At 50.8% G+C, this 21,894-nt stretch overlaps 3 protein-coding genes across 9 annotated transcripts in view; 1 reads left to right on the forward strand and 2 right to left on the reverse strand.

Moving 5' to 3' along the window:
• DHX16 (DEAH-box helicase 16) overlaps positions 1-4,588 on the forward strand; it is a 15,573-nt gene extending 10,985 nt beyond the window's left edge. Inside the window, exons 13-20 of the mRNA XM_024122081.3 lie at positions 1,368-1,508; positions 1,700-1,862; positions 1,959-2,077; positions 2,190-2,257; positions 2,987-3,149; positions 3,256-3,417; positions 3,670-3,843; positions 4,361-4,588. Of these exons, the coding sequence (XP_023977849.1) occupies positions 1,368-1,508; positions 1,700-1,862; positions 1,959-2,077; positions 2,190-2,257; positions 2,987-3,149; positions 3,256-3,417; positions 3,670-3,843; positions 4,361-4,489 (1,119 nt within the window). The 3' untranslated portion in view covers positions 4,490-4,588. The remainder of the gene's footprint in view (positions 1-1,367; positions 1,509-1,699; positions 1,863-1,958; positions 2,078-2,189; positions 2,258-2,986; positions 3,150-3,255; positions 3,418-3,669; positions 3,844-4,360) is intronic.
• Positions 4,589-4,638: 50 nt separating this feature from the next.
• C18H6orf136 (chromosome 18 C6orf136 homolog) lies at positions 4,639-8,591 on the reverse strand. 4 transcript variants are annotated; one of them, XM_007106324.4, is made up of 6 exons: positions 8,348-8,591; positions 6,629-6,877; positions 6,256-6,344; positions 5,880-6,080; positions 5,017-5,086; positions 4,639-4,938 (listed from the first exon to the last, which is right to left on the reverse strand). In XM_007106324.4, exons 1-6 carry the CDS (start codon positions 8,417-8,419, stop codon positions 4,825-4,827), a joined length of 795 nt encoding a protein of 264 aa, XP_007106386.2. In that variant the 5' UTR covers positions 8,420-8,591; the 3' UTR covers positions 4,639-4,824. The 4 variants fall into 4 exon arrangements, with proteins under 4 accessions (XP_007106386.2, XP_007106385.2, XP_007106387.2 ...); XM_007106323.4 differs by having other exon boundaries at positions 6,629-7,030; positions 8,348-8,590; XM_007106325.4 differs by having other exon boundaries at positions 6,629-6,684; positions 8,348-8,585.
• A 188-nt stretch (positions 8,592-8,779) lies between these two features.
• On the reverse strand, positions 8,780-21,670 carry ATAT1 (alpha tubulin acetyltransferase 1). 4 transcript variants are annotated; one of them, XM_007106318.2, is made up of 13 exons: positions 21,544-21,670; positions 21,010-21,070; positions 20,805-20,896; positions 20,624-20,684; positions 20,388-20,501; positions 20,098-20,199; positions 14,750-14,795; positions 14,562-14,630; positions 12,905-12,976; positions 12,497-12,740; positions 9,634-9,713; positions 9,500-9,542; positions 8,780-9,150 (listed from the first exon to the last, which is right to left on the reverse strand). In XM_007106318.2, exons 1-13 carry the CDS (start codon positions 21,648-21,650, stop codon positions 8,976-8,978), a joined length of 1,266 nt encoding a protein of 421 aa, XP_007106380.1. In that variant the 5' UTR covers positions 21,651-21,670; the 3' UTR covers positions 8,780-8,975. The 4 variants fall into 4 exon arrangements, with proteins under 4 accessions (XP_007106380.1, XP_007106382.1, XP_028335352.1 ...); XM_007106320.2 differs by lacking the exon at positions 14,562-14,630 and having other exon boundaries at positions 21,544-21,653; XM_028479551.2 differs by lacking the exons at positions 8,780-9,150; positions 9,500-9,542 and having other exon boundaries at positions 9,625-11,961; positions 21,544-21,653.
• Positions 21,671-21,894: the final 224 nt, after the last annotated feature.

Consider the following 21,894-nt stretch of genomic DNA (forward strand, 5'->3'; position numbering starts at 1 on the left):
CCTCTCCCGTCGCGGAGCACAGGCTCTGGACGCGCAGGCTCAGCGGCCATGGCTCACAGGCCCAGCCGCTCCACGGCATGTGGGATCTTCCCAGACCAGGGCACAAACCCATGTCCCCTGCATCGGCAGGCGGATTCTCAACCACTGCGCCACCAGGAAAGCCCAGAGAGGGCCTTTGATGGCAGGTGGAAGAGTGTGGACTTTAGACCAGTGAGTGGCCATCAAAGGATTTTGAGCAAAGATGTAACTTTTCATTCAACAAATATTTAAAGAGTTCCTCCCACGTTCCAGGTACTGTTCTAGGGGATGAGGATACAGCGGTGAACAAAACAAGTCAAACAAGTCGCTAGCCTCATGGAGTTTAGTCTAATATAAGTTAGGAGACAATGAACACATAAATACCTAATATCAATTTGTGGCAGATGCCACAAGAGGTACAGTGCGGCATGGGAAGACGGAGGCTGACTCCAGGGGGTGTCGGGAGAGGAATGGCAGGAAGGGATGTTCCTTAGGGTGTAGGGAAGGCCTCTCCCTCTCTGATAAGGTGGGGCCTCAAGCAAGCGAGGGAAGGAGCCAGGCTGACATCTGGAAGAAGAGCGTGCCAGGTAGAAGGAATAGCGCACGTGGAGGGCGGGCGTGAGGATGGGCGTGAGGCGTGCTCAGCAGTGGGCAGGGGTGGAGCGAGGAGCCCGGGTGCTAGGAGATGAGATCAGAAAAGTAGCCAGGGCCTGGAGGACTCGGGGCCTGAAGGGGCTTGGATGTGATTCTCAGGTAAGGTGGAAAGCCACTGATGGATGGTGGGGAGTGATGTGACAGGCTCACATTTTAAAAGGACCATTCTGGATGCCATGTAACCAGGGCTAGGAGTAGAGCAGGGAGACTCATCGGGGCTATTTTAGGAAGTAACGTGTAAAGGTGAATGTGAAAGTGACAGTGGGGCTTCCCTCGAGGTCCAGTGGTTAGGACTGCACGCTTCCACTGCAGGGGGTGCGGGTTTGATCCCTGGTTGGGGGAACTAAGATCCCACATGCTGTGCGGCATGGCCAAAAACTAAAAAACAAATTAAAAAAAAAAAAAAAAAAGTGACAGTGGGGAAGGTGGGGCCGGAACCTGACACCCCCCAGCTCCCACCTCTGAAAAAACCCCTGAACCCCCTTCATTTCCTTTCCTTTCCGCCTTATGCCCTGCTAATCCCCACATCTCCCCCACCCTTCTACTGGCCTGTCCCCCTCTCCCGACCTTGGCCGCAAATCCCCTCAGCTCCTGCTCCTTTGCACCTGTTTGTCTACTCCGTGTCTTCCAGAATTACTTCTTCTGGGTAACTAGGTGGGTGGGATTTACAGGCGATCCCACATCCCCTCATTCAGGTAGTTGTGGCAACGAACATCGCCGAGACCTCGCTCACCATCGAGGGCATCATTTACGTGCTGGACCCGGGGTTCTGTAAGCTGAAGAGCTACAACCCGCGGACGGGCATGGAATCGCTCACCGTCACACCCTGCAGCAAGGTTGGCCTGGGCTTGAGCAGGGTCTCCACGGGGTGAGGGGGAGAACAGGCCAGCTCAGAAGCGGTGGAAGCTGCTTAGAGCAAGGGGGATTAGCGGTCCACACCCTCCCAGATTTCTTGCAGAAATACTGCCCTTTCTCTTTTCCATCACCAGATTGTCCGTGGGCCTGACAAATTGTCCTTTCTTTCCAGGCCTCAGCCAGTCAGCGAGCTGGTCGGGCGGGTCGGGTGGCTGCGGGGAAGTGCTTCCGCCTGTATACCGCCTGGGCCTATCAGCACGAGCTGGAAGAAACCACAGTGCCCGAGATTCAGAGGACCAGCCTGGGCAACGTCGTGTTGCTGCTCAAGAGTTTAGGTGACTGGGGTCCCTCAGTCCTCCTGAGACAGAAGGGGTGGGGCTAGCTGGTCCTTGTGAAGGGACCCTGTTCTACCCCCTCACATCTTTCTCCAGGGATCCACGACCTAATGCACTTTGATTTCCTGGACCCTCCACCATATGAGACCCTGCTGCTGGCTTTGGAGCAGCTGTACGCACTGGGGGCCCTCAACCACCTTGGGGAGCTCACCACGGTGAGGTGGGAGGGCGGCAGGCTGGGGCAGGAGGAAGGCTGGGGTGGCCACTCGAGAGTTGGAGGGACACCTGAGGGAGGAGTGGCCTCAACTCCCTCTTTCCTCTCCTTAGTCTGGTCGAAAGATGGCAGAGCTGCCGGTGGACCCCATGCTGTCTAAAATGATCCTGGCCTCTGAGAAGTAAGCCCCTGACTCGGCCGGGTCCCCAGCACACACACTGGCCCTGCCTCTTTCTGTCTCTGGGGCCATCTTTGTGATCTTGCTTTTTCTCTCCACCACATTATTCTTTAACAAATAACAAGTTATTAGATAATTTTTATTGCCCCTTTTGAGGCCCACAGGGATCAGTAAGACACTGTCCTGTCTTTGGTTATGATTATCAAATGCGTGAGATGGCCAAGCGTGTAAAAAATTTGGGGGCATGAATGAAAGTGGAAGATTTTCCATCGTGAGGAGTGCTGAGTGAGGGCTGGTTTGGGGACTTACTCATTCCTAAGGTTTCAGACTAGAGCATTTAGAAACAGCTGTGGAGGGACCACCTTTAAATGCCATTCCTCTGCTATGGTTGAGGTTAAAGGTCATTACATGAACTTAAAGGGATTGCTATAACGTGCACCTTCTTACTGCAGAACCCTCAGAGGGCCCCAGTGCCTTCCTGCCCCTGCCTCCCTGGATATCTCTCCTGTTACCGTTTTATCTATAACCTGACCCTCACCTCCTTGACCCCCATACCGCTGCCCCTGCCACCAAAATCAATCTACTTTCTGATTTGTAGCTGTTAGCCCAACTTGCTGTCCCCACGTGAGGACATCCACCACACAGCGATCACTTTCCTCCTCACTGCGCCTGTTCCTGTTCCTGTTGCTGTGTCTCGCTTTGAACTCCCATGCCTTTCCCTTCCTGCCCCAGGTACAGCTGTTCGGAGGAGATCCTGACGGTGGCTGCCATGCTGTCTGTCAACAACTCCATCTTCTACCGACCCAAGGACAAGGTCGTCCATGCCGACAATGCTCGTGTCAACTTCTTCCTCCCTGGTGGGGACCACCTGGTTCTGCTGAACGTTTATACACAGGTCACTGGGCTTGGGTGAGTGGGAGTGAGGGGGACGTGGGGGACTCTGGTCCCGCTGTGTACTTAACACCCCCTCTTTCCCCCCTCTTTTTCAACCCTTTTCACAGTGGGCTGAGAGTGGTTACTCTTCCCAGTGGTGCTATGAGAACTTCGTACAGTTCAGATCGATGCGCCGAGCCCGGGATGTGCGGGAACAGCTGGAGGGGCTCCTGGAACGCGTGGAAGTCGGTCTCAGTTCCTGCCAGGGGGACTATATCCGTGTCCGAAAGGTCAGCGTTTCTTTAGTCTGCTGCTGTCCACCCAGTATCTCCCGAGGAGCAAGCTTCTCCCCTGGGGCCAGCGGCCTGAGAACGTGCCCCTTCCCCTGTGGAAGGTGTGCTCTCCCTGTGCTTTCTTCCCGGACCACTGAAAGGCCCTTACCTTTCTAGTTCTCCCAAAGCCTGAACTAAAAAGGCAGCGAGTGCTGAGGGTCCTTGGACGGCTGCCTTTCCCACTGACTTCCTTTCCCGCCTGCTCCATAGGCCATCACTGCTGGTTACTTTTACCACACAGCACGGTTGACTCGCAGCGGCTACCGCACAGTGAAACAGCAGCAGACAGTGTTCATTCATCCCAACTCTTCCCTCTTTGAGGAACAGCCACGCTGGTTGCTCTACCACGAACTCGTCTTGACCACCAAAGAGTTCATGAGACAGGTGAGGGGACCTTGCCCTGCCCAGGCAGGTGGATTGTGTGGGAGATGGTATCCTGGCAAGCTAAAAACCCAGGTTCAAGTTGCTGGGATTGGCAGAGAAACAGGAAAGCACCTTGGTTTAAGGTAGGATAAGATAGAAACGCATCCTTTCTAACAGCTGTCTCAGCACCTACTAAGATCTGAGAACTGTCTATTCATTCACTAAGTATTTGAATGCCCGTTGTCTCAGCGTTTCAGGTGCCGGGGTGATAATGAACAAAGCAGATAGGAGCCCCGTCCTGAGTGTATTTCAGTCTTCAATTCAGGCTTTTGTTTAGTGTCAGCTTACTTGTGCTCTTGAATAACGTGTAGAGATGTGTGTCTGCCCCTGGGATCCAGAGTATTAGAGCCAGGTACCCTTTCCCCTAGCCCTGCAGTCACAGGGGAAGGAAGAGAACGTTCTTTTAAATCACACACACACATCAGAAACTAGGTTGGACAGAAGGGAACCCTGCTGATTATTTTCTCTTCCCTTCCAGGTATTGGAGATTGAGAGCAGTTGGCTTCTGGAGGTGGCTCCCCACTATTACAAGGCCAAGGAGCTAGAAGATCCCCATGCTAAGAAAATGCCCAGAAAAGTAGGCAAGACACGAGAAGAGCTAGGGTAAAGAGCAGAGAACATAACAGAACAAATAGAACGTTAACACCAGCTCCTTTTCCTTCTGTACATTATTTAATATCTATTAATAAAAATATTTTTAGAGTAAAGCTATGGGGAACCTTAGAGATTCAGAGAAAGTGACATGGAAATTCAATCTCATATATTCACTTAGATTTTATTATTTACAAGTTAAATTACACAGCAGCTTTACACAGCATGAGATGGAAAGTAAAGGAGGAGAGAGAAGAGGGGAGGAAGCTGGCTCCTGAGGTCTTTGGCCACCTCCACCTCGTCCTCTTGTGCGTAGCAAGTCTTCCGTGCTGCCTCTGCCCCAGTTCCTGATCAGCCCTTGGAACACAGGTGTAAGTTGGGTTCTGGCTCCGACAGCCCCAGAGCCACCAGGGCTCCCACTAGCAGCTTCTTCACGGGCGTTGGGGGTGAGTGTGAAGGCATCAGCTGCAGGGAGAAAGGTTAATGCCAGCTGGTGGGATGTTCTACCCCGTCACCCCACCCCTACCCAGCCCTAGGACTCACTTTGTCTAGGCGATGGCGACAAATGAGGCCGTTGGAATTCAGGTAGAAGGTGGAATAGGCATCATAGGTCCTGGTGAAGGGAGAAAGGCTCACTGAGGGACAAGGGGACTGGTCCCAAAGTTTAATTCAAGCATTTGTTTAAACTAGTAGTTCCTAAACTTTACTACATATTCTATCACCTGGGGAATCTTTTAAAAATCCTGAGGTTGTTCCCTGGCCCAATTAAATCAGAATGTCTGGCACCGATATATTTTTTTTTTTTTCCGGTACGCGGGCCTCTCACTGCTGTGGCCTCTCCCGTTGCGGAGCACAGGCTCCGGATGTGCAGGCCCAGCGGCCATGGCTCACGGGCCCAGCCGCTCCGCGGCATGTGGGATCTTCCCAGACCGGGGCACGAACCCGTGTCCCCTGCATCGGCAGGCGGACTCTCAACCACTGCGCCACCAGGGAAGCCCGGCACCGATATTTTGAAAAGGTTCCTGGATGATTCCACTGTCCAGCAAAGTTTGGGAACCAGTGGTTTGGGCTGAGCCTAAGAATTTCTTGGGATTCTGCTCTGTGCCAGAAATTTACCAGGTACTTTACCTAAGGTTGTGAGGCACCACTTATGAGACGGGAATTTTCATCTGTTCAATAAGTATTTGAGCACCTACTATGTGCCAGGTAATGTACATGAAGAAACTGAGTTCAGAAGCTTCCTAATATATTCAGAGTCCCTATTTTTTGTTAGATTAAAGTAGACAAAAACAAGATCCTGCCCTCAAGTCAGGGTAGATCCAGGATTGTCTAGAAGACTAGACCATAGATTCCCAAAAGGGTAAGATTAGGAAATTGTAGTGTGTTTCTTTTCTCACTTCTCTTACCGGTAAAGCTCTTCCTTGTCACGCTTATAGAAACGCAGAAGGAGTAGGTGGATGGGCAGCCCCACAAGCCGCCAGCGGGCTTGCAGGGTCCAATTCTCAGAGTGGCGGGTCAGCTGTAGAACCTCCAGCCGAAGCTGTGCAAAATAGTTCCAGGCCAGGAAGCGGCAGAGGGTCAGTGACAGAATGTACCATGTCCGGCCTCTGGGAGGAAGGAATGGGAAAGAAATCTCATGATGGCAGAATCAGAAAACCAAACTGGTATCTGACAGTGGGATGGGGAGCAGCAGTGAGAAGCAGCCTAGGACATTCTCTAATAAGTGAAAATAGCATTGGGTCCTTTTCCTCCCCAAGGCCCTACCCATTCGTGGATTCTCACTTGGTACGCATGTTCAGGATCTCATTGATGAATTCCACATCCGATGAGTAGAGAGTGTAGTCATGGGAGTGAAGGAAGAGACTGGGAAGCTAGGTGGAAGAAGGCATCAGACCAGGAGGAAAGACAAGATGATCCTATTTCTCAGTTTTCTATATTTAGTGTCTCCTTATTCATGAGTGAAAGGTCATCTCATCCCATGTTTAACTTCCCTAATCCAAACTGAGGAGCATCTTTTCCTTGGGAAATGTTTATAACATATTTCTATGTCCGTCTCATGGTTCCCAGAAAGAATCCAGTTGACTGACTCCCTATTTTTAAGAATTACCTACATCCCTTCCCATTTCGGACAAAGGCCACTTCTGAACTGACTTACCTCTTGTCTCAGTCTCTCATACATGACAGCCAGGTGCTCCTCCATACTCGGATCTCCTGATGGAGTGGCAGGGGAAGAGTGGGCAGTCCCAGAGGCTTGGAAAGGTATCAAAGCCCCAGGACAGGGGCAGGGAGGTCCCTCAAATAGGCTCCTAAGCCCATCCAGGCAGCCGCTGTGTAACTCAGGTCCTGGTCCCTCCTCCCCCTTTCCTTGGGGGAGAACCACCCATGGTGAGGTGAGGGCTTGGACCTGAGGGAGAGGTAGTGGGGGAGCTCGGGGAAGCAGCCGGGTGGGAGGGCTTGGGGGTGGGGGAGACCAGAAAAGAGGCAGAGATGGAGAAGTGGTTGTCATGGAGTGAGGCCAAAGAGGTGGGAATGGTAGGGCCCGTGGAGAAAGCTGGTCCTAAGGAGGAAGAACAAAAGGGAAAAAGATAAGAATCCAGCTGCTTAATGCCCTGCCATCCAAACTGCCCTTTAACACACTTCCAGTCCCACCTGCTCCTTCTGACAGGAGAGATGGAACTACTAGAGGGAAAATTCATCTCCATCTCTAACTTAAAACAGGAGGAAACACTTTCCTGTGACAAAAGTACACATACCTCCCCCAAACATTAGCAAATACTTTTAGATTTGTTTTTAAGATTCCAAACCTGTTTGGGGGCAGGTCTGCCTCTCTTACAGCAAGAATCATGAGTGCATATTTGAAGAATGAACAAATGAATGAATAAGTTACAGGTCTTCTTGTACCGTGGCCTCTAACACAACTGCACGAGTGTGTGAAGCAGAGGTCATATAGAGAAAAGAACATCCAACTGGACCTAGGAGACTTTTGAGTTCCAATTCTATCATGTAGCCTTAGGCACTCTCATTCCCTCAGCCTGAGGGAATGTCCTCCTATAAACGAGGACGATGAAACCACACTGAGTTATTATGAGGACTATATGAGATAATAATTGTAAATAAAACTTTGCGACCTGTTAAGCAGTAAGCTCATCACTTGGGCTCCTCTAATGACACGAAAAGGCCCAGGAGACTGTTAAAGGCTGGACCTCATGCCCCTGGTTTACTGATGTCGAAACTGTGATGAGGGAGAGGTCACCCAAAGTCAGGCCTGACCCGAGTCCCTGCGTTTCCAACGAACCCCCCCGAGGGGTCTCATTATCGGGAGAGCGGGCGGGCCGCGCGGGTACCTCTGTCCCCGACGGTGTCCCGGAGGCGCCGTCTCTGCCGGGGGCGTGGCCATCTTGCCTGTCCGGGCACAGGGGCCCGAACAGGGTCCACCCGGGCCGGCCTTCCCGCCGGGACCGCTATCCGGGTGCAAGATGCGCGGGCTGCACAGCGCGGCCCGCAGGTCTGTCTGGTCGGCTCCCGGGAGGCGCCGCGAACTTCTCCGCCCCCTGCCCTTCAAATCACCTCCAGGCACAGGTAACCACGGAAACGCGGGCGAAATGCGGACGCACCCCACCGCCCCAGCTTCCAGCCCGCCTGCCCCCGCAGGCCCGGGAAACCGACGTCCCGTGATCTACACGGCTGGCGGCGCCGCCCTCCGATCCCCACGACCCCTAACCCCTAAACGCGCCGCCCCGCACAGGTGGGAAGGAGCGGTGGGACGTCACTGCGCCTGCGCGAAACGGGGCGCGCGCTCCGCCCCACACGCCGACTCTGGGGAGGGTCTCTCCCCGCCCCCTCTCCTCCCCTCCCGTTTCCCCTCTGCTCTCACCTGGGGACGAGCCTGGTAGGCACGGAGGCAGGGGCCGAGGCGCCGGGCCGCTCCCCGGCTGGGCTGGTACATGATCTTCCGGGAATGGAGAGGGCACCTCCCGTGTCCGGCCTCCTCACAGGGGTGAGCGTGCCCCGGAGCCGGCTTCTTGAAGGGGAAAAGGTGAGGGGGTGAAGGGCTGAGGGGAGGGAAACGGAGATGTTGCGCGCTTGCGCACTGCGGCGGGTTCCAGGGAGGCGGTGAGGCGCTGGGTCTGCAGTAAGTGCGCCTGCGCTCGCCCGGATCGGAGGCTGCCTTAGAGCGCTTGCGCAGTAAATTAGCGGCGTCGAGCACTGCTCTCACCTGTGGCGCTTGCGCAAAAGTGGGCGATTGATGGGGCTGAACGGGGCGCGCGAAGAGTGAGAGGTGGGATTGGAATAATGACAATCGCGGTTTTCAGTAACTCTCGTGATAAAAATAAATACTTTATTGCTGTGGTTAAAAATAAGATACAAATGACTTGGCACTGATAAGAAAGCCTGTCGAATGAATGAATGAATGAATACATCCATTGTGAGGGCCGGCTTTGGCTAGGTCCTGTGTGAGAGAGAAATAATACTGACTTTGAAGATGTGAGAGGGGGCTGCGGTCACCAAGGCCTGGTGCTGCGACGTTCCTGCAAGTTTCGAATGAACCTGGCGTTGAACATATCCCCACCCATTGTCCAGGACTGGGCTGGTGGAGCTTGGGCCTGTGGAGGAACTGTGTGCATGGGTTCCTCCCCAGACCCATGATGTGACAAGACCTGCTCCTCACTGGCAGACCTAGTAGGTGGGAGATGGAGAGTGGGTTACAGGGGTACTAAAAGGAGAATTAAGATCACAGCTTCTTAAAGGGCTGACTGGCTCTTGTGTGGAGGACGTATGATGGGGTATGAGGCTGGAACCATTAGTGCTATGTCCAAACCTGAAACCCCTCAGAGACTGCCAAAGGGAAGCACTCGAGTCGAACCTATGGGGAAAGAGGCTTGTAGGGTGTTAGGTGGAAGGCTTTGTGGGAGGAGCTGGTGTCCAGTTCAGAGAGTGAGATTTAGGAGGAGGAAGTAGCTGAGAGTGATGTTAGGAAAGGAGTCAGAGGTGGTGCAAGGCTGTTAGGGGAGGGGTCAGACCTCACCTATTCTCTGTTTCCTGCTCCCCCTGCTTCAGTTCTTGGTTGCCTGTGGAAATACCAGGCATGTGCATGGGAAGGCTGGAGTAGGTAGTGAATATGGCCTACTTGATTTGAAGATAAGGAGATGAATAACTTACCTGTATTGGGGGACGAGGAATTCAACCGCCCATGGCGGCTATAGCTGCAGCTTTGGGCTACCAGCCCTGGGGGAGTCCTGCTGTAGAAGAAATGTGAGATGATGGGGAAAAGGCTACAGGATGAAAGATGAGTGGGTATGGAGGAATCAGAGGAGAATAATAAAAGGAACAGCACAGGAACAGAGAGAGGGGTAGTTATCATTCCTATGGGATTTTAATCTAAGTTGTGCCCCAGAAAAGGGAAGGAAGCTCATTTTATACCCCAAGATTTTCTGAAGCAGTCCTGACTTGCTGCTTTATTACTCCTAGTTGAGGTAATGTGTTAAAAGGCCAGATGTGCTCCAAATCATGTCATAAAAACAAATTCAGGAGAATTCCCTGGCGGTCCAGTGGTTAGGACTCCATGCTTCCACTGCAGGGGGCACAGGTTCGATCCCTGGTTGGGGCCTGGTCGGGGAACTAAGATCCCACAAGCCGCGTGGTTCGGCCAAAAACAAAAACACACACACAACCACATTCACATATATGCAAAAAAATATTTTTTTGTTGGACCAGGTGCCCTGATGTTTGGTTTGGAAAACATGATTACCTTAATTTTAGGATACCTCAGCCGGAGGGAAATAGGGAGTGGTAAGGCTGAATTTAGGAAAAGGACTGTCTTGAGAAAGAGATCCAAGGGTTTAGTGAGGGAGAGGCCAGGAAATCATCGGGAAGAGGAATTCAGGAAACAATTAGGGGACTGTTATCAGGAGGCAATTAGTGGATCCCAGAGATGTTAGTAAATCTTACCATCTCAGCAAGGGCTGGCCTGGGGTAAAGGGTAGAAGTGACTAGGGAGAGCTAGAGATTTCTGGAGAGAATGGAGGAGTAGATATAGAAGGCTACACAGAGGGATCCAGCGACTACATGAGAGGAGACAATCTGCAGAAGATCCCACAATGAAGATGGGGACAGGCAGATACCAGATCCTGCAAGGGGAGCTCTAAGACTCCTTGCTGGAAGATCTGCAGATCTCAGAGGTGACGGAGAGAGAGGGACAGAGGTCCTGAGATCCCAGGAAAATAAGGGGTGACGCACAAACGAGGCTGAGACCTTAAGGTTTGTTTGGTGTTTTTTTTTTTTCTTTTGTAGTTTTTATCATTGAAAATGTCCATTTAAAAAACACAAAAGAATTCACACTTTATTCAGACAACACTGAGAGGGAGAAGAAAAAGGAGTGAGTCAGAAGAGAGGGAGATCCTGCTCCCAAGGATTTCGGGGAATACAGTAGGGGTATCTGAACTAGCACACATCCAGAGGGTAGGGAGGGGGAAGGATGTTCTATACCCTGGGTGTGGAGCAAGGAAGAAGGTTCTTGCTATGGAGGAAAGAAGAAAGGAAGGCCAGAGGAGGAGTTCCCCCATCATCTCAAGACAATCTCACAAGACAGGAATCTATCAGCATCTAGCGACCGGGGAGGGATGGCTGCGAGAGGGTATTCCAGGAGCTAATAGAGCCTTGAGACTCAGGCTTAGCTTCTGAAACTTGGCTAAGAGTGATCCTAGGGTGCTTGCTGGGATCTACTGCCAAGAAACAAACTGCCTCACAGAACCTGGACCCAGGGGAAGTGGTGGTGTCTGTAGAAGTGTGGCGAGTCTAGAGCCTCAAAGCAGACATCAGCTTGGGGGTCCCCTGACAGATACACATACACACAACATGTGGAAATTAAGAGTTTGGCGATGTTGAGTGGGTCCCTTGGGGAGCTGGTAAGTCCCTGGCCTACCTGACTGGACTGCTCTGAAGCAGAGCTCACTTGCTGGCGTCAGCAGGCTGATAGGGTAGCTGTGGTCGGTAGCACAAAGCAGTATTAGAGCTACCAGGAGACAGTGTAGTGGGACTATAGGATTCATTCCATGGACAAGACTCTTTAAAAGGTTTCCCCGGTAGAGGAGGCCCTTGGACCTTCCATGGTGTTATAGAATCTGACTGCAAGTAAGACTATGCTTCTCTGGATAATTAGTAGGAGCCGCCCAAGCAAGAAGTCTGGCAGCAGATAGGCTGTCTGTGGGAGAGTGTTCAGAGCCCGAGTTAGGTGAGAGGGGGTGCTTTCTATGGTAAGAAAAGCTACAAAGCACTAGGCCATCTGGGACCCTGACAACCCAGTTGTCCAAGGAAGGGGAAGAGGGAATCCTATGGGCTCTGTCAGGTTCCCCTGGATGCTGGGGGATACAATGGAAGATCCGGTCTGGGGTTCTCAGGGAGGGGGTCTCTGCCCTCACCAGGTCTCCCAGGGAGGGGAGGGCCTTAGCTGTCTGTCAGTATCGACTCTCATCAGAGCGGGGAAGGGAGCTGTGGAAGGATGTTATGGACAGGAGGAGGGGAGAGGGGAAATGGGGGGGAGAGAAAAACAGAAAGAGAAGTCAGAGGTGAAGAGAAAGCTGGGGAGAGAAAAAAAGGAGAGGCCCACTCTCTGCCTGCCGGGATGGGCTCCTGCCACACCAGGCACTGACCCAGGGCTGGTGGCTCCCCAAACTGTGTCAGAGATCCTGCCCCTTCCCAGCAAATGTTAAACCATGATTTCCCCAATCTTAGAGGCTCAGTCACCCACCCAACAGATCTGTGTTCTTCCTGCGCTTCCTCCCAGCTCTCACTTAAACTAGAGTCCCTAGACTCTACATAAAGTCCTATTCTGCTCCTTCGCTGTAATTTATTTCCAGACCACTCCCATAACTATTTTCCAATATATTCTTCTTGAAAGGTTTCAGGACTCTCCAGTCCTCCTGTCCTATTGCTTCATGTCTCCGATGGATTTACACTGCCCTCTGCCATTTCTAACACCCTGTCTGACAGTCGTGACATTCCCTAACCCTCCAGCTCCTATTACCTGGTGCGGCGACGCTGGGCTGGGCTGCCGCCTGGGTCAGTAGCAAGCAGAAGGCGGGCGGTGGGGTGCGGGGGGCAGAGGCGCAGGGAACGCAGCAGCTCCTGCTCTGGCACGAAGGGGCGGAGGGGACCCCGTTCTGGCGAGTTTCCCAGGCTGCTGGAGCGTGGGGGTGGGTGGGCTGGAGGTGTAGTACGGCGAGGGGCCCTGTTCAAGGGCCAGGGAGGCTCCACAGCTACCTTCAGAACTGGGGAGAGGGAGAAAAAAGAGCAAGACAGAGAAGAAAAAGGAAAGGGAAGAGAGTCATGACAGCAAAGATCAGAGTAGAAAAAAGAGAAATCAGAGCCTTTAGAACAAATCTTTCCCCTGGGTTAAGGCCCCCCAGGCCCAGACCCCCTACCCCAGTCTTACATTCTCGGTCACTAGAGGAGTATGGCTTTATGTCTCCCTCTGCTCTCTTGGGTGGCAGCTTCCTTGCTGGAGCTGGCAGTGGAGAGGACACAGGCAAGGTAAGCATTAGGAGGCATACTGTGCACCCCTTCACTACCCCCACGACCCCAAACCTCTGATCCCTGACACCACAGTTCCTCCGGGGAAAGACTTCAACTCCACCGCAGAAGCAGCTCTGTGGCGCTGCCATCACACCAAAAGGGAATTCGGGGGGAAGGCTGGAGCATTTTGAGGAGAGCCAGAAGGAGTAGGCTGAATGCAGAGTTGGGGGGAAAGATCTGGGGGAGACTGTGGGGCCTGGGAGACGCAAGAGAAGGGCAACCAAGGGAGGCGAGCTCTTACTGTCAGTGGGCGCTGTCAGGCCCCCCTGGGGTTCTGGGGCAGTGGAATGGTCCCAGCTGGGCCACCGAGGACCCCAGGTCCCTCTAGACGAGACGGACAAAGCCCTTGGTTAATCAGGAATTGCTCTGGAGAGGTCAGGGGAGGCTGGGGTGGGGCAGAACCTCCCCTTCCGGAGCAAAGATAGAAAGAGATTTACGTTTTATAAGGGGAAAAAAAGGATGAGGTAAAAACACAGACACCTGGAAAGGAGTTACCAGACAGAGTAAATGGGAGGCTAACGGACTGTCCCAGCCCTGCCTCCAGCCTCCTCACTTCTCCACTTGCCCCGCCCCTTCCCTCTCAAGAGGTTCTTTCTCCATCACGCGTGGCAAATGAGAGACTGCCCAGCGGATCCACTTAAACTTTAGGGTCCCCTCCCGTATGGACCTGGTCCTCACCGTCCTTGTTGGCTCTCTCTCCCTCTCACAGCTTTGGTCAGCAGGAGCTAGATGGGGGAAGCCTTGGAAATCAGAGCCGGTCACGGATATGAACTGCCTCTCCGTGCCTGACACTGGTAGATGCTAATCACTGGTGACAGATTGCTGTCTGGGTGGTGGTTACTCTGTTTCCTGGCCACGGAGGAGGTGACAGAGCTAGCCACAGAGCCAGCTCCTTCAGGAAAGGGCCCTTCTGTGCAAGTGCGCACAGCACGGCCAGAAGGCTGTGCCCCTCGGCCTTGAGAAGGAGGAAGGGGTGGGGCTCAGCCCGGCAGGGAGCATGTGTGTGGATGAGGATGGAATGCGGAACCTGGGCAGCATTCAGTACCTCCTAGGTATGGTTTCTCCAGATCAATTTCATTATTTGGTTGGAAATGTTATAAATTCTGAGTGTTATCTTCTAAAACTAGTATTTAAGCTTTGGACCATTCATGTCACTATTCTATGACTGGAAATGGAAGGGCTGACTGCACTTGCCTGTCCCTCACTGGCTGACAGAAGCCTGAGGAGTTTATGAAGGAACATGACTCTGGCCTATTTTGATGGGCCTGAAGCAGCAAGAGGCTCCATCAATGTCAACTGTCAAACAGGCTCCCAGTGAGCTTGCTTAGTTGAAAGTCTTGCCAAGTATAAATACACTGAGCTCCCATGAGGGCAGAGGACATGGGTAATGTATGCTGGGGACTTGGGTTGCTTTAGAATTCTCCCAAACTGCCCACAGATTGCACTGAGTTCCCAGTGGCCTCCAGAGTGACTAGCCATCACAGCACTACAGATCCACCCATTCAATGCAGCTTTACCAGCGGGCATAGGATCAACCGCAGCAGCACAAGAGTGTCGAGTTGCCCTCAGAGAGGTAGCAAGGGGCCCTGTGAGGAAGGAAGCGGTGGTGCCCCTCAGTGAGGGGTCCGGTGGGACCAAGAATCCACCTCCTTCCTTCCCTTCACCCCAACTGCTTGACCAACACACACAAGGTGAGAAAACTTACGATGCTGATGGGCAAAGAATCCTTCGAAGATCACGAAATTGTTCACCTGTAAGATGAAACAAGCGAAATATATTTGTCCATTCAGCCACTCAGCACATACTTGCGTATAGAACCCTGTGCTAGAAAAAAAAAAAACCACAGTGGGAGGAACAAAAGCCAGCCTTCCTGACCTTGTTGACAGACTTGGTCAAAATCTGAGACCCTGACAAGCTGATCCTAAAGTTGAATTGCAGAGGACCTTGAATAGTCAAAATAATCTTCGAGATTAACAAAGGAATAACAAATCTGGGGAGGATTCACACCTCCTGATTTCAAAACTTACTACAAAGCTACAGTAATCAAAATAGTGTGGTAGAGGCACAGGATAGACATATAGACCAATGGAATGAATAGAGTTCAGAAATAAACCCATGTGTCTATGGTCAACTGATTTTCAATAAAGGTGCCAAGACCATTCAATAGGGAAAGTATAACTTCTTCAACAACTGGTGTTTGGATAACTGAGTATCTACATGCAAGATAATTAATTTGGACCAAAAAAATAGCTAAAAATGGATCAAACAGCTAAATGTAAGAGCTAACACTATGAAACTCTTAGAAGGAAACATTTGAGGAAAATCTTGATGACTTTGGACATGGTTTCTTAAATATGACACCAAAAGCATAAGCAACAAAAGGAAAAAATAAATTACACTTCATCAAAAGTAAAAACTTTTGTGCGTCAAAAGACACTATCAAGAAAATGAAAAGAAAACCCACAGAATAGGAGGAAATATTTGCAAATCATATATCTAATAAGGGTATTGTATCCAGAACATAAAGAACTCTTCCAGAACAAACAGACAAAAAACATAACTTTAAAAATGGGTATAGGGATTCCCTCGTGGCACAGTGGTTAAGAATCCACCCGCCAATGCAGCAGACATGGGTTCGAGTCCTGGTCCAGGAAGATCCCACATGCCACAGAGCAACTAAGCCCATGCGCCGCAACTACTGGGCCTGTGCTCTAGAGCCCGCAAACCACAACTACTGAGCCCGTGTGCCACAACTACTGAAGCTCACACGCCTAGAGCCCACGCTCCACAACAAGAGAAGCCACCGCAATGAGAAGCCTGCGCACCGCAACGAAGAGTAGCCCCCGCTCACCGCAACTAGAGAAAGCCGCATGCAGCAACAAAGACCCAGTGCAGCCAAAAATAAAATAATAATAATTAATTTTTTTTTAAAAAAAAGGGCACATTGGGGCTTCCCTGGTGGCGCAGTGGTTGCGCGTCCGCCTGCCGATGCAGGGGAACCGGGTTCGCGCCCCGGTCTGGGAGGATCCCACGTGCCGCGGAGCGGCTGGGCCCGTGGGCCATGGCCGCTGAGCCTGCGCATCCGGAGCCTGTGCTCTGCAACGGGAGAGGCCACAGCAGACGGAGGCCCGCATACCACAAAAAAAAAAAAATAAATAAATAAATAAAAATAAAAAATAAAAAAAGGGCACAGACTTGAATAAACATTTCTCCAAAGAAGATATACAAATGGCCAATAAGCACTTGAAAAGATGCTCAACATCATTAGTCATTAGGGAAATGCAAATCAAAACACAAAGAGATACAACTTCACAACCATTATTATGGCTATTATAAAAAGAAAAAAGAAAAATAAATTTTGGTGAGGATGTCAAGATACCAGAGCTACCACACATTGCTGATGGAGATGTAAAATGTTGCAGTCATTGTGGAAAAACCGTTTCTCAGTTCCTCAAAAAGTTAAACACAGGATTACCATATGACCCAGCAATTCTACTCTTAGGTATATACCCAGGAAAACTGGAAATATATGTACTTGGAGACATGGCTTGCCCAAAGTCTAGTAGCTACAAGTGGCAGAACTGGGTCTCAAATCCCGGACTCCTGATGCTAGTTGAGGCATTTCAGCCAGGAATACAGTGTAGTCATTAGATGGGGCTATGGGTTCAAATTCAAGATCTACCATTTATTAGCTGTGCAAACTTGGTCAAGTCACTAATCTGTATAAACCCAAAATGGGGTCAATAATGGCAACTAGGGCTTCCCTGGTGGCACAGTGGTTGAGAGTCCGCCTGCCAATGCAGGGGACATGGGTTCGTGCCCCAGTCCGGGAGGATCCCACATGCTGCGGAGCGGCTGGGCCTGTGAGCCATGGCCGCTGAGCCTGCGCGTGAGCCATGGCCACTGAGCCTGCGCGTCCGGAGCTGGTGCTCCGCAACGGGAGAGGCCACAACAGTGAGAGGCCCGCGTACCGCAAAAAAATAATAATAATAATGGCAACTACCTCAAAGAAATGTACAAGGATCAACAGAGATAATGCATGTAGATACCACACAGAGCTCTTGAAACATCAGTTGTTATTGGGTTGGCCAAAAAGTTCGTTCGGGTTTTCCACACCGCTGTTACAGAAAACTGGAACGAACTTTTTGGCCAACCCAATATTATTTACACTCTATACTGCCCTGCTCTTACATGTTACCTGGGTAATGCATCTGATGCTGGATACTGTGTTTCTTCCGTTGCTCTCTGCTGCCTCTTAATGGAAAAATGATGTCCTACTCTGGGAGCACATTCTAAGGAGACCCTGTCTATCTCCTGCCTTCACCCTGCTGTAATGTCTACCAACCCACCCACCCTCATCCTCCCCCAACAAGCATATGCCCAGCACTCCAGCCAAACAAAACTGCTTGCAGTGCCCTGAAAGGTAGATTAATATCTCTCTGACTTTGCTCGTGCTGGTTTCTACATGAAAAGCACCTTAGCCTGCCCACTTCTGTCCACCTGACGAACACCTTTCAAGATTAAGTCAAGCCTCACTTTATGCCCCCTCTGTAAGCACACCAATTAATCATGTTACAAGGGATTAACTGTCCGTGCTCCTACCCAAGGCTCGCTTGTCAACCCAATCCCAAGCCCACTCAACGACACTGCTTCAGCAATTCTTCCCACTTTCTCTGACATCATCAGATTTTCTCTCTACTGAGTCATTCTTATGCTGTTCATTTTTATGCAACCGAAAAGAATCAACCCTCTCTTGATCCATATCCCCCTCTAGCTCTTGCTCTATTTCTGTTCACATTAAAGCAGTATTTAAAAGAGTGGCCTATTCTTGCTGCCTCCAGTTCTGAACTTCTCAACCTCCTAAAGCCACTCCATTCAGGCTTCCACCAACCAGTGTGCTGAAACCTCTTGTCAGGAACACCAGTGGCTTCAGGCAGCTAAATCCAATGGTCACTTCTCAGACCTCTTCTTACCTCACTGATCAGTAGCATTTGACTCAGTAAGCCATTCCTTCCTTTTGCAAACACTTTCTTCACTGGCCTTGCAGGTCACTTTACTTCTAAGTTTGCATCTACTTCACTAGTCACTCCTCAGCTGCATTTGCTGCTTCTTCTCCTTCCTGACTTTCCAAGAGTGCCCAAGGGCTCAAGTCCTTGGACCACTGCTTTATAGACATCACTCCATGGCAGTTTCATCCTATCTCACTGCTTTCAGTACCCTACGTGTGGTGAAAACTCTCCACCCCGAACCTCTTCTCTGAACTCCAGGGAAGTAACCAACCTGGACGCATCATGGACATCTCCAATTAACATATTCAAGATGGACTCCTACTATTTTCCCCCAAAGCTGCTCCACCTTCCATCAGTTAATGCAATGCCATCCTTCCAAGTGCTCAGGCCAACAACTTTGGAATCACCCTTAACTCCCTCTTTTTTCTTCACAAACAATCTATCAAGAAAAATTATTTGCTTTAACTTCAAAATACCTAAAATCTGACCACTCCTTACCATCTCTACTGCTACCATTTTAGACTGAGCCACCACCATTTTTCAGCAGGATTGTTGCTTCCTACCTTGCTTGTACCCTTACCCCTCTACTACCTATTCTTAACAGGCGAAGTGCTCTGGTTTAAAGTAAGTCACATCATATTCTCCCTCTGCTCAAACCCCTCTGATGGCTCTCCTTTTCTCACTTAAAGGCCAAAGTCTTTGCAATAGCCTATAGAGTCCTAAATGTCTTTCCTCCCCCATTACTGCTCTGATCTCATCTACCACACTCCCCCCTCACTCATGCTGCTCTAGGCACACCAGCCAATTTTCCAGGTGCACTCCCACCTCATGGCCTTTGCACTAGCCATTCCCTTTGCCTGGGATGCTCCCCCTCCAGATATTACTTAGCTCATAGTCTCACCTCTTTACTCAAGTGACACTTTCTCAGTGAGGCCTTTCCTGCTTATCCCATTTAGAGAAACCTGCCTTGAATATTCCTGGAGGAATATTTTTTATGAATATATATAACTTTTTCCAAAAATGTATCATACTATAAACAAATTTTAGGACCTGCCTTTTTTAATGTAATATTTTACCATTAATAGCTTCCATTTTGATAAGTGTTGAATTATAGCATTTTTTAAATAGCTAAATAGTATTTTGTAGAAATCTTTCTTTAACTGGTCTCTCTTTTTTTTTGCGCTGTACGCGGGCCTCTCACCGTCGTGGCCTCTCCCCCCGCGGAGCACAGGCTCCGGACGCGCAGGCCCAGCGGCCATGGCCCACGGGCCCAGCCGCTCCGCGGCACGCGGGATCCTCCCGGACCGGGGCACAAACCCGCGTCCCCTGCATCGGCAGGCGGACTCCCAACCACTGCGCCACCAGGGAAGCCCCTGCTTATCCCATTTAAACCTGCACTCCCACACACTCCCATCCTCACATGGTACTCCCAAGCCTTCTTACTTGCTCTCATTTTCCTAGAGCACTTATCATCAATCATAGTATATACTTGTTTATTATGTTTGTCTGTCTCCCCAAGTAGAATATAAGCTCCATGAGAACAGAGACTTTTATCTGTTTCTTTGAATAAAGTCTTTCTGGAGCCCAGAACAGTGCCAGGTACTCTAATAAATATATGTTGAATGAATGGACAGCATTAGCACCATTATGTTGCATCTATTTATAAACAAACCACCTTCCCCAAAATAGACCAAATCTCCCTGAGGACAGGGAATGTATATTATTCTGAGCCCTTACTAAATCTTGATAAGACTAGGTAATGGTCCATGTGAAAACAAGGAGATGAAAATGAGCTGACTATGTTTGGGGCATAAACAGATTTTTGGGTGTACACAACAGCCCATGATGAAGAATAAAAATAGATGAGAGTGAAATAGCTGCAGGATGAGAGATGGTACCCTGCCTCCCCAGAACTTAGCTGTATAAAATAAGTCCTATATAATGGGGAATAAGGAGTGCTTGGAAGGTGCCAGTTGTTTGCCTGCAAAAAATAAATAAATTCAGTGGGAATGCTCAGTGGGGTCTACTCTCTGAAACCTCTAACCTGTGGGACTGTGGTCTCCAGGTTGTAGTGTTTATTCAGGAACTTCAGCAGCTTCTGTGAGGGTCGGTCAATAGCCAGTTGGTGTGGTTCAACTCGCTCCTTCTGCAGGGAACAGGAGACTCAGGGTAGGAGCAGGCATGGGGAAAGCAGGCCAACAGGAACCCAGCCACCTGGGAAGGATATGGGAACATGGGGGGGTGGGAGGGTGGGAGGCAGGGCCTCTGGAAGGACTCAGGACAAGGGGCCTTTGATCTCCATTTTGGATGAACTGGTGAAGAGATAAGTAATACCTGCAACATATACTGGAAGAGTTCTCGTCCATGGCCATGGCGTTGAAGTGACTCATGGATGTAAAAGTCCAAGATGCAAAGTGGTTCTACCTCATTGTGAGCCTCACGGTCATCCTAAGAGGTAAAAGAACGACAAAATCTTCCAGGACCCAGACATCATTGCCACCTTCCAATCTCCAGCACTTCTGTTCTCAGGAGCCAAGGAATATGAACTTTCAGTTTCCAATGACACTCACCAGTACAAAGAGTTTCTTATATCCAACTTTAAGGAAGCCAACAATGGCTCCTTTTCCAGCCCTGTAGGATGGGGAAAATAACAATAATGAGCAGCTATCTGGAAGAGGTAGAGTCAAAAAAGGGAGAGGGGCTGGGAGAGGGAGGAATTAAGTATAGGGTAGAATGGTATTTGGCACTCACAGTCGAGCTGAAGTATCTTTGAGTATATACATAACGTGGCGGTTACTCTGCATCCTTGATGCACTGGTGATGGGAGCAGGAAGATGCTGAGCCTGACAGGAATTTGAAGACAGACTTTCTACAAGTCCCTTCCACAGGACCCAGGCCTCCCTTACCAACTGTCCCCAGAGAGGCCCCCCTTTACTCCATGTTGACTCCCCATTACCTTAGCAGAAGCCTTGCCCAGTTCATCTACAATGGTCATAATTTGCTGCTGCAGGTCAACACTACAAAAAGAGAGGAGATCAAGAGTCAGATACTCACTGAATTAGAGGGTCCTGGACACTCACTCCCTGGGAATCTGGGCGATAACCACAACCCCAGTTCAGTACTTCAGGCCCTCTGCCTTTACCTTGGAATCTTCCAACCTGATTTCCCACCCCACTCTTCTGGAACCCAAACTTTGCCACACCTCCTTTCAGTGTGGTACACTCCCTCCTCCCTTGAAGTTATTGTGGGGAAGCAGGAAGGGCAGGTCAACTACATCCTTTGGTTGGGACCACCATGGGGCCAAGGGATGAAAGGTGACAGATTCAAGCCCCAATCAACCCCACTAGTTCTAGGATCAAAGGTCACCAAAAAGGCGAGCCAGGACATCAAAAGGAGCAGACACTAGTCAGTGAGAAGGGGGCGTGGTGCCTGGACCAGGTTTCAAGAGGAACCGGGAGAGAAGGGCCGTGGGGCAGGTTTGAGATGTCACCGGGCCGGCGCTGTGGTTCCGGGTCGGCGGGCCGGTGGCCGTAGGTGCTGGTCTAGCACCGTGATCCGCTCCGGGAGCAGCGCGTCCACATCGAACGGGAACTCCATGGCCCATTGTGCGCGGCTGGATCCGCCCCACGCTACGTCACTTCCGCCCCTCCGCCACCGCCCCGCCCACCGCAATCTTTACTTCCCCTGCCGGGCCCCCGGGTCCCTAGGGGGTCGCCCCGCCCCGCCCCGCCCCCTTCCACCACCACCGCCCCCCACCCACCACCTGCCAGCATCCCGGCAGCCGGCCCGGAGACCCCGTTCTTTTTGCCAGACCAGCTGTCACTTAGCAACGCCACTCATC

The sequence above is a fragment of the Physeter macrocephalus genome, chromosome 18 (assembly GCF_002837175.3).
Source record: "Physeter macrocephalus isolate SW-GA chromosome 18, ASM283717v5, whole genome shotgun sequence".
NCBI lineage: Eukaryota > Metazoa > Chordata > Mammalia > Artiodactyla > Physeteridae > Physeter > Physeter macrocephalus.

Bases quoted from the DNA above. Each gene is read 5' to 3' on its own strand.
- C18H6orf136 (XM_007106323.4), bottom strand. From the start codon at position 8,419: ATGTACCAGCCCAGCCGGGGAGCGGCCCGGCGCCTCGGCCCCTGCCTC. The intron at 7,031-8,347 runs GTGAGAGCAGAG...CTTCCTCCTTAG, and splicing joins CCTACCAGGCTCGTCCCCAG to GACCAGCTTTCTCCACGGGC. The intron at 6,081-6,255 runs GTGAGAATCCAC...CCTTCCTCCCAG, and splicing joins ATCCTGAACATGCGTACCAA to AGGCCGGACATGGTACATTC.
- ATAT1 (XM_007106318.2), bottom strand. From the start codon at position 21,650: ATGGAGTTCCCGTTCGATGTGGACGCGCTGCTCCCGGAGCGGATCACG. The intron at 20,685-20,804 runs GTGAGTGCCAAA...CCCATCCTACAG, and splicing joins AAAGATACTTCAGCTCGACT to GGCTGGAAAAGGAGCCATTG. The intron at 20,502-20,623 runs GTGAGTGTCATT...TTTACCTCTTAG, and splicing joins ATAAGAAACTCTTTGTACTG to GATGACCGTGAGGCTCACAA.